This window comes from Trichosurus vulpecula, chromosome 8 (assembly GCF_011100635.1).
Source record: "Trichosurus vulpecula isolate mTriVul1 chromosome 8, mTriVul1.pri, whole genome shotgun sequence".
NCBI classification, from domain to species: Eukaryota; Metazoa; Chordata; class Mammalia; order Diprotodontia; family Phalangeridae; genus Trichosurus; species Trichosurus vulpecula.
The window spans coordinates 182674815-182688192 of record NC_050580.1 but is presented as its reverse complement, the minus strand read 5'-3'; the positions used below and the strand labels follow the sequence as shown (position 1 = coordinate 182688192).

The following is a 13378-nucleotide window of genomic DNA, read 5'->3' as shown; positions in this document are numbered from 1 at the left end:
ATATGATTAGATAAAGGAATTTTAGAGTTTGTTAACAGAAATGGAACAGTTGTGTGTGGCAACAAGAGCATAATGATATCTGTATTTCTGGGTTGGATTAACTGAATTAAGGAGATTGAGGAAATGGGAAGTTAACTTATTAGAGAATGTATCAATGTATATATATATATAATCATGATATTATAAAAGCAGCAGCAGTTGAGGTTAAGAGGAATTCTATGAGATCAGTACAAAGCTAAGTGAGGAAGGAAAGACTATGTCCTGGGGGTAAATAGATCTTAGCTACCAGAATCTTGATTTGATTATTATTTTGGATTGAATGATCCGCAAAATGAGAAGTTACTGAGTAATGGTGGTAGAGTGATAGAGATGTCTGAAAGTGGCAAAGGAAAGAGTATTCTGACTCTCCAATGAGTTGGGAAACATTAGTGAAAGTGCAACTAGAACTAGAAAGGATGGACAGGATACAGTGTCAATAGGAGGGAGCCAAGTCTTGGAGCCAAAAAATACAAAGAACACAAAAGAAAAAATAAACAATTTAAGATGAAAGCAAGTTTGTTAGTTGTTTAGAAAGCACTCCAGAGTGCACAGTGGAAGGGACAGATATATCTGCAGTAGAATATTGAGAAGGTAAGACTGAAGGGTATGAAAATAAGGGATAGGGAATGGGGTATGTATAATAATAGTCGTGGGTTTAGAGTCACTGGGACAGGAGAGCCTGAGAGTCTGATAGTACACTAAGCACTGGTAAATGAGTCCAGGCAGAGGTATCAGTGACTGGAGAGGGATTGATTGAGAGATGTAGGTGATTAGACTGTTCAAGGAGGTGGAGGTGGGGAGTGGTTTATATTAAGATGGAATATTAATGAGAAAATTGAGGAACCAGAATGAGGAAGCATTGTAGAGAGCATTTAAAGGAGAGTAGAAGGAAAAAACAGAAGTTGATTTTGTCATTGAAGTAGACTATCGACCACCTAGCCAAGAAAAGGAAATAAATGAATTTGAGATTTCGAACTTAACACAAATACATGATATAGTAGTGATGGAATATTTCAATTGTCCAAGCATCTGCTGGACCTGCCTGCCAAAATAAGAGTAGCTAATAACTTCACAACTTGCTTTGGTGGTAATCCCATCCTTTAGAAGATGAACCCACAAGGGCATATCCTATTCTTCATCTGACTGTCACTAATGGCAAGGGAATTGTTGCTGTAGTGGAAATGTTAGAAACCATTGGGGCTGGGAATGGGAGTGGAAGTGTCAAGGAAGAAGTGACCACTCTCTCCTAGAGTTTGTAATAGAACCAAGGAAATATAAACATGGTTTGATGTGAGCCCTAGATTTTTGGGAAAGTTGTTTTCAAAGAGCTTGAAGAAAAGATAAGTGGGATCCCATGTAGGGATATGTAACATCATTATTCATTCATACAGAGGTCAGCCAAGGAGGTATGGAATGAGCTCAAGAATGAAATTCTGAGAATGCAAGGGAAACAATTCTGATATGTAGAGATGAGATTTGTAAAGAGATCAATATCAATGAACATGGAATTCATAAATAACTTTAGATATTAAAAATAAATTTATTGAAGATGCTTAGCAATGATTTTTGTAATAGTATTTTATCCTTTTCCCAATTGTCAAGACAATTTTTAGTATTCATTTTTGCAAGATTTTAAGTTCCAAATTTTTCTCCCTCCCTTCCTTCCTCTCTCTCTACATTAACCTTTTCCTAAAATGGTAGGCAATTTAATATAGGTTTATGTATGCTCTGTCTTGTAAAATATATTTCCATATTAGTCACAATTGTGAAAAAGGAAACAGCTCAAAAGGAAAATAAATCCACAAAAAAAGAATAAAGTAAGTTAAAAACATATGCCTTGATCTGCATTCAGAGATCATCAGTTCTTCATCTGGTTGAGGATAGCATTTTCCTTCATGAGACCTTGGTACTTGTCTTGGATCATAGTGTTGCTGAGATGAACTGAGTCATTCATAGTTAATCATCACACAATATTCTAACAATGAATTTTAAGGGCATAGTATGGTCCTATAAAAGTAGTATTAGAACTGTTAGAGCTCAGAATGAGTTAAGGATGGAGAAGAAAGTTAAAGACAACAAAAAAGGGTATTTGACTTACGGGGCATCATTTTTTAGTTATATTGCAAGGAATGAAGATGAAAGAAGTGATATAAAATTTATTTGGGCTAGATGGGATGATGATAACCATCAAAAAAAGAGAAGACAGTGTTTCTCAGTTCATATTTTGTTTTCATTTTCTCTGCAAAGAAGAATGACCTTTACCATGGAAATGGCAGAACAAAAATTAATAGCAAGTTGATGCCCAAGATAAGTAAAGAGATAATAAAAAAGCACCTAGATTTCTTTGATGATTCAAGTAAACTGCCCCCACTGGCATACCTATTGTATCTGCCACCCACAGTGAATTATTTTTAACATCATCCTCTATGTAATAAAATTATTTTTTCCATAAAAATTATGAAATGAATAATAATAACTAGAAAATAAACACAGAAAGAGAATTTTCCTAGGAAACTTCATATGTGTAATTGTCAGTAAAGAATAATAATAAAAAATAAATATTACCTTATGAAAAGGAAAAAAAGTAATTTTACATTTTATATTATATTACTATTTTTTAGAATAGGAGAAAAATTATATAGATACATTAATCTGTCACAGTGATGAATAAGGATGTTATAAATTCTCTTTTCAAGCCTCAGCTTCTGCAAATGTGTCAATCACTTCATCAAAATTTATTTTTACATAGTTCTGTTCAGTAGACAGTATGGTAATATTTGTCTATCTATCCTAGCTTACCTTTGATCGAAGAATATTTTACATTAATTTTAACTTCAGAAAGTTTCTTTAGCATGAAGCAATAGATATATAAGTAGTTAGAAAAAGTTTTAAACATAAGAATAAACTTAGCAGAGATTTATAAAAATCTCATTCAAGTGAATTTTAATAAAACTGAAATATCTATAGAAGGTTCAATGTAGGCAACTACTAAGTAATACAAGTGATTTAATGTTTTATTTTCTTGATTTGTTTTTTAGTTTTAAAATAATTTTTAAAAATTTTAATTTCAATGATATCATTCAAGTTCAGCAAAATATTTCATGTATGAACTAAAATTTTCATTGACCAAATGAAAAAAAAAACATATACCTTGCAGTTCACATGTTAATTTCACTGCTTATAATTTCAAACAGAAATAAAAATTTCACATGGTCATATAGAATTACATAATTAAGGTAACTCAATTTCCATTTGTTCATCATTATAGTCACTGTACTGTCACTATTTATTTTGAATCTACTACATAAAAACAAAAATACATAGTGTTCCCTTAAGCTCTCTGTCTGTGAAGCAATGATTCACTGAAATGTATTATTATCAGTGAAATAACTGAAAAATATAGTCCCAACTAGGTGTGAATTCTCGTGATTTTCTGTCTTATTCCTGACTTCTCAAAGTTGTCACCTATATCCAACCCTACCTCAAACTGCAACCATCCATGGTAGACTAGAAAAAAAAAGGTTCTTAAGCAATGAAATTTGCTATGAGTGTAAAATTTTTACAGTAAATTTTGAATACAATAGATTCACTTCATTATGTAGTGATTTGGCCTCTAAGGTTCCCCAAAAGTACTGTTCCTCTAATTTTGATGCACTTCATCCTTTCTTTTCTTCCCCCAAAACTTTGTGGTTCCATATATGCCTCATGGCATTCTTCACATCCTCATTCCTCAGAGTATAGATGAGGGGATTCAGCATTGGAGTGATGGTGGTGTAGAACACAGAGACTGCCTTGTCCAGTGGGAAGGTAGTAGATGGGCGAAGGTAGATGAAGATGCATGGGACAAAAAAGAAAGTCACCACTGTCAAGTGAGAGCCACAGGTAGAAAGAGCTCTCCGTCGGCTTTCTGCAGAGTGCTTCCGGAGGCTAAGCAGAATTACTGTGTAAGAGGCTAGTAAAATGAGGAAGCAACCCAGGGAAATGAGACCACTATTGGCCACCACCAGCAAGTTCACCAAGGAGGTATCTGCACAGGCAAGTTTGAGGACAGGATGAACATCACAGAAATAATGATCAATGACTTGAGAATTACAGAAGGGAAGCTGGAAAGTCAGAAGTGTCTGCACAAAGGAGTGTCCCAGGGCCCCTGCCCAGGACAATAAGGCCAGCACAGCACAGGTGTTGGCACCCATGATGGTAGTATAGCGTAGTGGCTGGCAGATGGCAGCATAGCGGTCAAATGCCATTACTGTCAGGACAAAAATTTCAGCACAGCCAAAGAAGTGGAAGGTAAACATTTGGGTAACACAACCCCAGTAGGGAATGGTCTTGTGCTCTGAGATGAAATCTGCAATCATTTTGGGGGCTGTGGCAGATGAGTAGGCAATGTCCACAAAGGAGAGGTTACTTAAGAAAAAGTACATGGGAGTGTGGAGCTTAGACTCAAAGTATACTGTGAGTAGGATGAGCAGATTCCCCACTATAATCACGATATAGAAGAGGAGAAACAAGAAAAAGAACATCAGTTGCATCTTAGGATCCTGGGACAGTCCCAGGAACACAAACTCGGTAATGTTGTTGGCTACTTCCATGGAAGCCCAGGTGGAAAAATTCTAGCTCCCTGCAGAGATTCAAAAACGTCACAGGCAATGAGAATTGTTGGAAACAACCTCAAACTAGACAACACATCCTAATATAAATCTCTACGTAATGTTGAAAATCGCGTGGAAGATGGAGAAATCATAGATTCAAAGCAGTATAAAGAACCATTCTTATTAACTGCTTAAAAATTAAAGCTATCAAAAAGTAAAAGAGGATAATTTGGGTGGGGGGATTGGGTCTCCCTTTAATGGAGATCTTTCCTGGAGCTTGTCTATTATATTCCATCTTGATGCAATGTATTGGCAAAGTGGACAAAGTGCTGAGCTTGGAGTCAGGAAGACCTGAATTCAAATCCCACCTCAGTCATTTACTATGTGATTCTAGGTATATATCTCAGCCTATTTCCTCCTGTGTAAAGTAGGAATAATGATATCACCTCTATGATAGGGTTATCATGAGGGTCAAGTGAGATAACACATGTAAAGCAGATTGTGAACCTTAAAATGCTATCTAAGTGCTCACTGTTATAGACCCTGGTCATTCATCTACATTTTTAAGAGGCTTTTCAAAATTATAATTGGAGAGAAAGAGAAACAGAGATGGAGAGACCAAGAGAGAGACAGATAGAGAGGAGAGAGAGAGAGAGAGAGAGAGAGAGAGAGAGAGAGAGAGAGAGAGAGAGAGAGAGATTTGGGGAAATACTGAATGACAACTAGCAGTCAATAGTGTTCAGCCTAAAGATTGCAGACTTGGTGGTTAGTGGAATCAGGGAGAGGAAAGAGAAAGGGGAAAGAGAAAAATATTTCCCAGGTACCCAGAATGTGCCAGGTACCCTGCCTGACACCTAGCAGGCATTAAGCACTTTACAAATATCTCATTTAGTCCTATCAACAACCCTATGAGTTAGGTGCTGTTGGTATCCTCATTTTATGGGTGAAGAAACCAAGGGAGAAAGTGTAATGACTTGCCTAGAGTCACGCAGCTATTAAGTATCTGAGGCCAAATTCAAACTCAGGTCTTCCTTGCTCCTGGCCCAGCTCTCTCTATCCACGGAAAACCACTCACCAAGTGAGAATCCATCTTTCCTACTTTTGAATAAGATATAAGGATTATAGATTAAAGTTGGAAGGGGCCTCACAAGCCAGCTAGTCCAACCCCTTCATTTTTCAGTTGAGGATACTGACGCCAAGGGAGATTAAGAGAGTTGTCCAAGGGCACACAGGTCATCCTCATCACAGGCAGGATTTGAACCCATGTTTTTTAACCACTGTACCAGATTAAGAATGGCAATAAATTTAAAAGTATAAAATGTATCCCACACACAAAAAAGATAAATTAAACCTTTTGCGTATGTATAGTTAGGAATAATATATTTTCGAAATATCACGACAAACCTCAAGAATCAATTTAAAAGTGGCAGCCAGGTGGTTCAGTGGATAGAGCACCAGCCCTGGAGTCAGGAGGACTTGAGTTCAAATCCTGCCTAAGACACTTACCAGCTAGTTGTCCATGGGCAAGTCACTTAATTCCATTTGCCTCAAAAAATCAATTTAAAGGTGATGATGAGGTGCCAGCCAAACAAGATAAATTGGCAGAATTTGGAAAACCAGCAATCCTGATTTAGAATAACTATAAAGAGCAGGGATGTAACCCCATGTTATATATGGAGATAAAGGCTCAACATTCACAACTGTAAGCAATGCCTGGGACCTCAAAAGAGAAAAATAGAAAGAGGAATAGGAAACAAAAAATATGAAGAAAAAGATAACTCTTTCATCACTCAATCACCTCTAGCTCCTTGAAAGGATAGAAAAATTATGACTAGAAGAATAAGGTTCAAAGAACACACTAATCCACCTTTACATATCTTTGACATTTCATTAAAATTAGTCAGTTCGAATGGTCCTCAAGACTCCCTTTCCCCTTAGCAGACCAGAAAGTACTAAACTTGCTAAAATTTCGGTTAAGAATCACATATCCCAGCAATAATTTCCAAACACCACAGTCTCTTTTAACACTCCCTGCCCATCGTCCTGGGAGCCTCTTGGAGCAAAGACAGTCTCTTTTCCCCTTGGTTTCACCTAGATCTCAATATGATAACTCCAGCTCTCAAACTCAGTACCCAAATTTGGCTCAATGCCCCCACCTTTTTACTTTTATGGTCTATTAAAAGGGAACCTCCTGATTGACTGCAGTCTGTTGAGAGGAAATTTTTTTCAGACTGCCTTTTATCCTCCAGAGTCTAATTAGAAAGCCTAGCACCTGCCACTGATCTTCCTGCCCTTTCCATTTTGCTGATAAAGAAACTGAGGTAGAGTTAGACATTAGCAAGAAGTGCTTCACATACGATTTCTTCAACTATACGATAGACATAATGATAGCAACTGCTTCACAGGGTTTTTGTGAGGATCAAATGAAATGATATTTGTAAAGCAAATAGGTTGTAGTGCCCAAGAACTATGGGTACTATTTGACTGTGTGAATTTGTAGGATAGTAACCTAAGGTACCAAATAAAATGTTAAAAATGCTAAGAGGGTCAGAACTACAGGCGACAAAATTGTCCCCTTAATATACTATAAAAAAATATGTGTATAACCTGAAATACATGAAATACATCCATTTACTTTTTCATGTTTAGCAATATTCCTACAGGCTCCACTTCTTTTTAAGACATAAGATTTCTCAAGGCCAAAAAGGCCAAAGATATAGCGACATAATTGTCCCATTATTAAATATGAGAAAGGAACAGTGCCTTATAGAAGTGTAGTATTGTGGCCTTGGAGTAAGCAAGAACTAGGTTAATGTCCCACCTGTAATACGAACTGGAAGTGCAATCCTGGTCAAATCATTTAGTCTCACTTTGTGGTGTTGAATTTAAATATGTGTGTATGTGTGTGTACACATACTTATCTGTGTATACATATAAATACACACATATAATGCATATACACATGCATACACATATATATGCCAGCTGGGTTGCTTATTGACTCAGGAAAACACAAATTAACATTATCTACATTGTATTTTATTTATTTTATTAAACATTTCCCAGTTATATTTTAATCTGGTTCTATATTGGGGGAGTTTTGCTGGCTGTAAAATTAGAGTAGATTTCCTCATATACAGTTTCCTATACCAATGAAATCACAGGTCTAATTCCCATTAGTTAAATTTGCACATTACTTAAACAAAAATAGTATCCATTTCTTTATTGCCAGTTTTCAGGAAAGTAGTTATAGAACTCCTCTATCAGAGTCTTATGAGGAACTATCATTACAGCACAGTAGTAGAAGGAAAATTGTTTACTAGGAGATATCTAGGCACAATCAGTCATAGAATTTCTGTCTAGACAAAATGTTAGTGTTTCTCTAGTCCAACCTTTTCAGTTTACATATGGGGAAATTGGGAGAGATTCAGCATAAAACAATTATATAGAAAAGTATAAAAATCTGTATTTTAATAAAATATTCATGAGATAACACACTGCAATTATCCATATGATTATTGACAATAGAATATCACCTCAAAATAGAACTTTTTTGAAAAAAAATTCTGATCTTAAGAAATAAAACAAGCATTTCCATAACATAGTAGAATACAAAAAAGATGCTGCACATGAAACTACAAATCAGTTATGTACAACTTGCTATTCCTTTTAAAAATATAATAAAGTTATCATGTAACTCTTTTTTCTTCCCTCCCCCCATCCCAGAGATGGCTACTATCAGATACAAATATGTGTATATCTATAGACAGACAGATAGAAAAATAGATATAATAAGTATATATGTGTGTATGTAACATCATTCTATACATACTTCTATTTATCATTTCTTTCTCTGGATGCAGATAGAGTCTTCCTTTGTAGGTCCTTTGTAGTTAATTTGGGTATTTATAATAGTCAAAATGACTTAGTTGCTCAAAGTTTATCTTAAAATAATATTACCATTACTATATACAATGTTCTCTTGGCTCTGCTCATTTCACTCTTCAGTATTTCATGCAAGTCTATCCATGTTTTTTTTTCTAAAATCATCAAGCTCATCATTTCTTATGACACAATAGTATTCTATCATGACCATATACCACAATTTGTTTAAAATATTAATTATATCACATTAAGTTATTACACAGGAAGGAGAGGCACAGTGTCACTAAATTCATGATTAGAGCGTGGCATAGGTCCAGAACAATTACCCTAATCATTGGATGGTGATAAAATGCCAATATGATCAACAGCTTTGAAATCATCTAGATTTTCAGGGATTCCTTGGCCAATTTCATCAACGTTATAGTTTGGCCTTCACATCAGAGACTTTGTAAATACTTCTTGATTTGACTTGGCTATGTCTGTTTGGAGATCTCATGCCTTCTCTAATGGTCAAAGCACATCATTGGTCTAATCAGGAATAGTACAAGGCAAGTTTATTGGAGAGAATCCTGGATTTGGAAGTGACGTGAGTTTGAGTCCCAGTTTTGCTATTCTGCAAAGAGATTCTGCAGATCTCTTTGAACTTGAGTTTTGTCACCTGTAACATGGTGATAATGATATTTTAACTACCTGCCTCACAGGACTATTGCAAGCAAAGTGATTTCTAAGCCTTAAAGCATCATATAAGTGTGAATAATCTTATGTCCCTTTGAGGGTGGAACTTTAAAGTTCAAGGTTCCAGATGTTATCGATAGAGTCTTCAGAATGTATCTTAAAGAAGGCAACTACTTCTTCCCTACAAATGACAGAGATATGATTTAATCTCATTTTAATAATTTCATTAATAATTTCACTTCATCAACAAAACACCTTCCTAATGCACTGTTCATTCTCCTCTATTTTAATTTAACGCATAATGGAGCTGTGCTTTACTGATGAGCAGAATCCAAGTCAGTTTCTTTCTAGACAAACCTTTTTTTTACAGTGAATGGCTCTGACTTCCTATTCCTGCTTATATCCATGTTTGTTGAACTTTGGGGTGACTTGCCTTTTACTGACTCTCAATTCATCCATTAAGCAGTGAAATTTTTAATCATCAAATCAAACATATTGTAGCCAAATCTGACAAATTCTCTCTTTAAAGTTTAAACAAAGGGACAAACATATCAGACATCCACATTATTCCTTCAGATGGGTGCTGAATTGTCACCAGTGATTCTTGCCAGGAATCCTCTCAGCACTTTGAACATGTATGGAGGATTTGTCATCTCAGTGTATTGTCATGGGTGGGCCAAAAGGTAACTGTAACAGATTAGCTAGCTGGTAAATACAAGTGAGCACCCCTGTTCAAAAAATTCCCTTTAGGATTCCATATAAACACATGTATGAACATGTCATTCCATCCTGCAATTTAATAAAAGTTTTCTCTGTCCCATGCCAGTGCCAAGAGAACAATCAGCATCTGGAAGATTCCCTAAGCTTATCCCATTAAATGGAATATGTGTATAACCTTCAATGAAACATATGCATATTTACTATTTCATGCTCAGCAATATTCCTGACATAGTACTGAGGGCTCCCTTTCCTTTAAGACACAAGTTTTGCCGAGGCTGCAAAGGCCAAAACTACAGGCAACAGAACTGTCAACAGTTCAGAAAAACTTAAAGTAAAAAATTCAGAAGTAGGGAGGAGAGAGAGTACCTAAGTCCCTCAACAATTAAAATATAAAGAAGTCCAAAGAGGAGATTGAAAAGCAGAAGCAAAGATAACCCTTAGGAGGAAGCATACAGAGGTAAGATAGTGAGAATGTACATAAATTTTTAGTATATGACCTCCATTTTTTTCCTGCAAGAAATAACTTTTGGTGAAAAGAGGGCTATATTTGAGCCCATGATGACTGGGATGTCAGATTTATTTTCAGCAGTATAGTCAGTGCTGTATGGGTCTGGGTTTCTAAAATATGAGCCTGGGTCTGAATCATTCTGTTGCTGCAGATTCCATAGAATAAAACATTTTCTAGCAGGATATGTAAAGAAACATTTTTTGTGACCTTGGACAAGTCTCTCAGCTTTTCTGGGATGTGACTTCCTTACTTGTAAAATGAGGACATCGGCTCTGCAAGAGACGTTATTGAGCCTACAACAGTCTAACTTCTATGATTTTTACTGAGTCTATTTCATCCTTTAGAAGATGGGTCAACCGGAAAAAAGTAAGCATAAATTCCCTGTCACTCTTAGGACATATCCTAACTTAATCAACCTATATCATCCCTCGTGGTCTAAAAAAAACTTTCTTGCTCTTTCCTGTGAGTTCTAATGGGCACAGCTTAAACATCTCTCATAGTCCTTGTTAGTGTTTTTTTCTAACCTCTCAGTAGAACACCAACGCACAGCAAGGACTTCTTGTATAAAAGTGCCTAGATTTTGATATTCACCTCCATGAGCCTTAAGACACATAAAAATAATAAGTATACTCACTGATTTTGATGACAAACCAACAGGAGAAATTCACTTTTTACATATGGAGTGAATTTGACATCCTTCTCTCTGCCTCCTCCCCAATTATCCACAATTAGGCAAACAATTATAAGATTGTATATCTGGAGTGGAAAAAGACTTTAAAGGCTGTTGAGTCCTCCACCACCACTACTACTCAATTTAAAAAAGGAGAAACAGGCAAAAAAATAAAATTCAAATGACTTGCCCTGTGTTATGCACCTAGAAAATAAAGATCTGAGGCAGGATTTGAACCTACATTGTCCTGAGTCCAATCATACTTCCTCTCACCATTCTTTATTAGTATTTTGCAATCTGGAGCAAACTGAGGAATACCTAGGAAAGAATCTGGTGATTTATTAAAAATTACAATGAAGCATTACCTGCTAGCCACTTAGCAAGGAGATCTACCCTATAATTAAGTGTGTCTATTACAGATAATCAACTAGAAAAATTCTTCATGGTGTTTCACATATAGGAATCATGCCATAAATATTTGTTGAATGAATGAATGATCTTATAGCAGCAATAGGTAATCAGATGATAGCTCCTCTTGGTGAGTGGTTTACATAGAATATTTCATCTTGCTTCATGACCTCCCATGATTCTTTTTTGAATTGAATTGAATTAATTCATAATGTATTCAAACTAAAAGAGATATTAGAGTTCATCTAATCTTGTCCCTTCATTTCATACATGAAGAAAGTGAGGTTCAGAAATACTATGACCTACTTGAGGTCACTCAGCTACCTAGTTAGTGGCAGAAACAAGGCTAGAATTTATCTCCGGAACTTAAACCCTCTTTCCAGTGCACCACACCTCTGGTATAAAGATGTATAATTTACACAAAGACAAAATCCAGAATCGAGAATCAGCCTCCTAAGTCATCTTCCTGTCTCTCTTATCTCCCTGAGTTCTAACAGCTTCCCCTTTTAAACTAACTCTTTCTCCTATTTCCAAAAGGCGTGGGAAACTTAAAATTCTATTACTACTATCCATCTATAAATCTATTACTATTATCCATCCATATATCTATTACTATTACCAATCTATATATCTATTTGCATTATCCATCTATATCTCTATTAATATTATCCACCTACATACTTATTAATATTTTTCATCTATATCTCTATTACCATTATCCATCCATAAATCTATTACTATTATCAATCTATATATCTATTATTATTATTCATGTATGTCTATATTACTATTATAAATCTATATATCTATTAATATTATCAATCTATATGTTTATTATCAAATTATATGACTGTAAGTAAGATAGCATGGGTCAAATATCTTGAAATGACAGAAAAAGAATTTTTCTTTGACAGACTAGCTATTTTGAAAGCTGTATTAATAGAAAGAAGGGTATTTTTAAAAGACCACAGGGTTGTCTAGTTTCTTGCTTAAGATTGCATGTACTTTAAATAAGGAATTAAATATTCCCTTTCTATGGAAGAAACAGGGAGAAGAAGTTATTTTTTTAAGCCTATCTGCACGAGAAACTTACTTTTGTTGCTTCTTCTAGTGTATCCTCCCAAGCAATATCTGTGTGAGAGAAGGACCTTTGAATCTTTGAAATTTGAAGCCTTCTTGAAATGAAATTGATTCATGTATTAATGCTAAATAGTAACCAAGGATGTCAATGTGGCACTATTTGCTTCATACATAGATGACACTCTCTCCCTTACCCCTCCCTCAATAGTAGTCAGGACTCTCCTTGACCCATAGGACACACAGATGGGAGTTTTAGAATTAAGAACAGTAGCTCCATATGTCTGAGATAAAAGCAGGGATTCTTTGAGATAACTCAACTACTTCCCATTAGGGAAATACCTCTAAGAGGCAGGAATACATATCTCTTGTCATGGGGGAGATATTGATGTGCCCTCAGAGATCAGAAAGTTTGTCTGCCCACAGATTGGATGGGCACTGGAACTGATCGTTAGGTCATGGGCCAAAACAAATGCAAACCTGTGTAAACCCCAGTGGATATTTCTTTATAAGATCAATTAGTGCCTGAATAGTAACAGGTAGGTAAGACTATGGCACGGAAACAACCACAAAATGGTGCATTGGCCCTGAATGCTTTTGTTTTTTCTGTATGGGATAGATGGGTACCAAAAATATTTCTGACCAAATTTTTTTTGATTTAGTGATTCCATGCAGTTGCAGTGATAATGTATTTATTATTTTTGACATTATTTTTTACATTTTTTTAAAGTTTTGAGTTCAAATTGTATCCCTCCCTTCCTCGCTCCCTCTCTTCTCCCTGAGTTAATAAGCAATCAGATGTAG

At 35.6% G+C, this 13378-nt stretch overlaps 1 protein-coding gene across 1 annotated transcript; it reads right to left on the bottom strand.

Annotated features, from left to right (window-relative positions):
* Nucleotides 1–3695: 3695 nt before the first annotated feature.
* On the bottom strand, nt 3696–4631 carry LOC118859122 (olfactory receptor 4S2-like). Its single transcript, XM_036769559.1, has one exon. It carries the CDS (start codon nt 4629–4631, stop codon nt 3696–3698), a length of 936 nt encoding a protein of 311 aa, XP_036625454.1.
* Between the last annotated feature and the right edge of the window lie 8747 nt (nt 4632–13378).

Coding starts and splice junctions, on each gene's coding strand:
- LOC118859122 (XM_036769559.1), bottom strand. CDS start 4,631: ATGGAAGTAGCCAACAACATTACCGAGTTTGTGTTCCTGGGACTGTCC.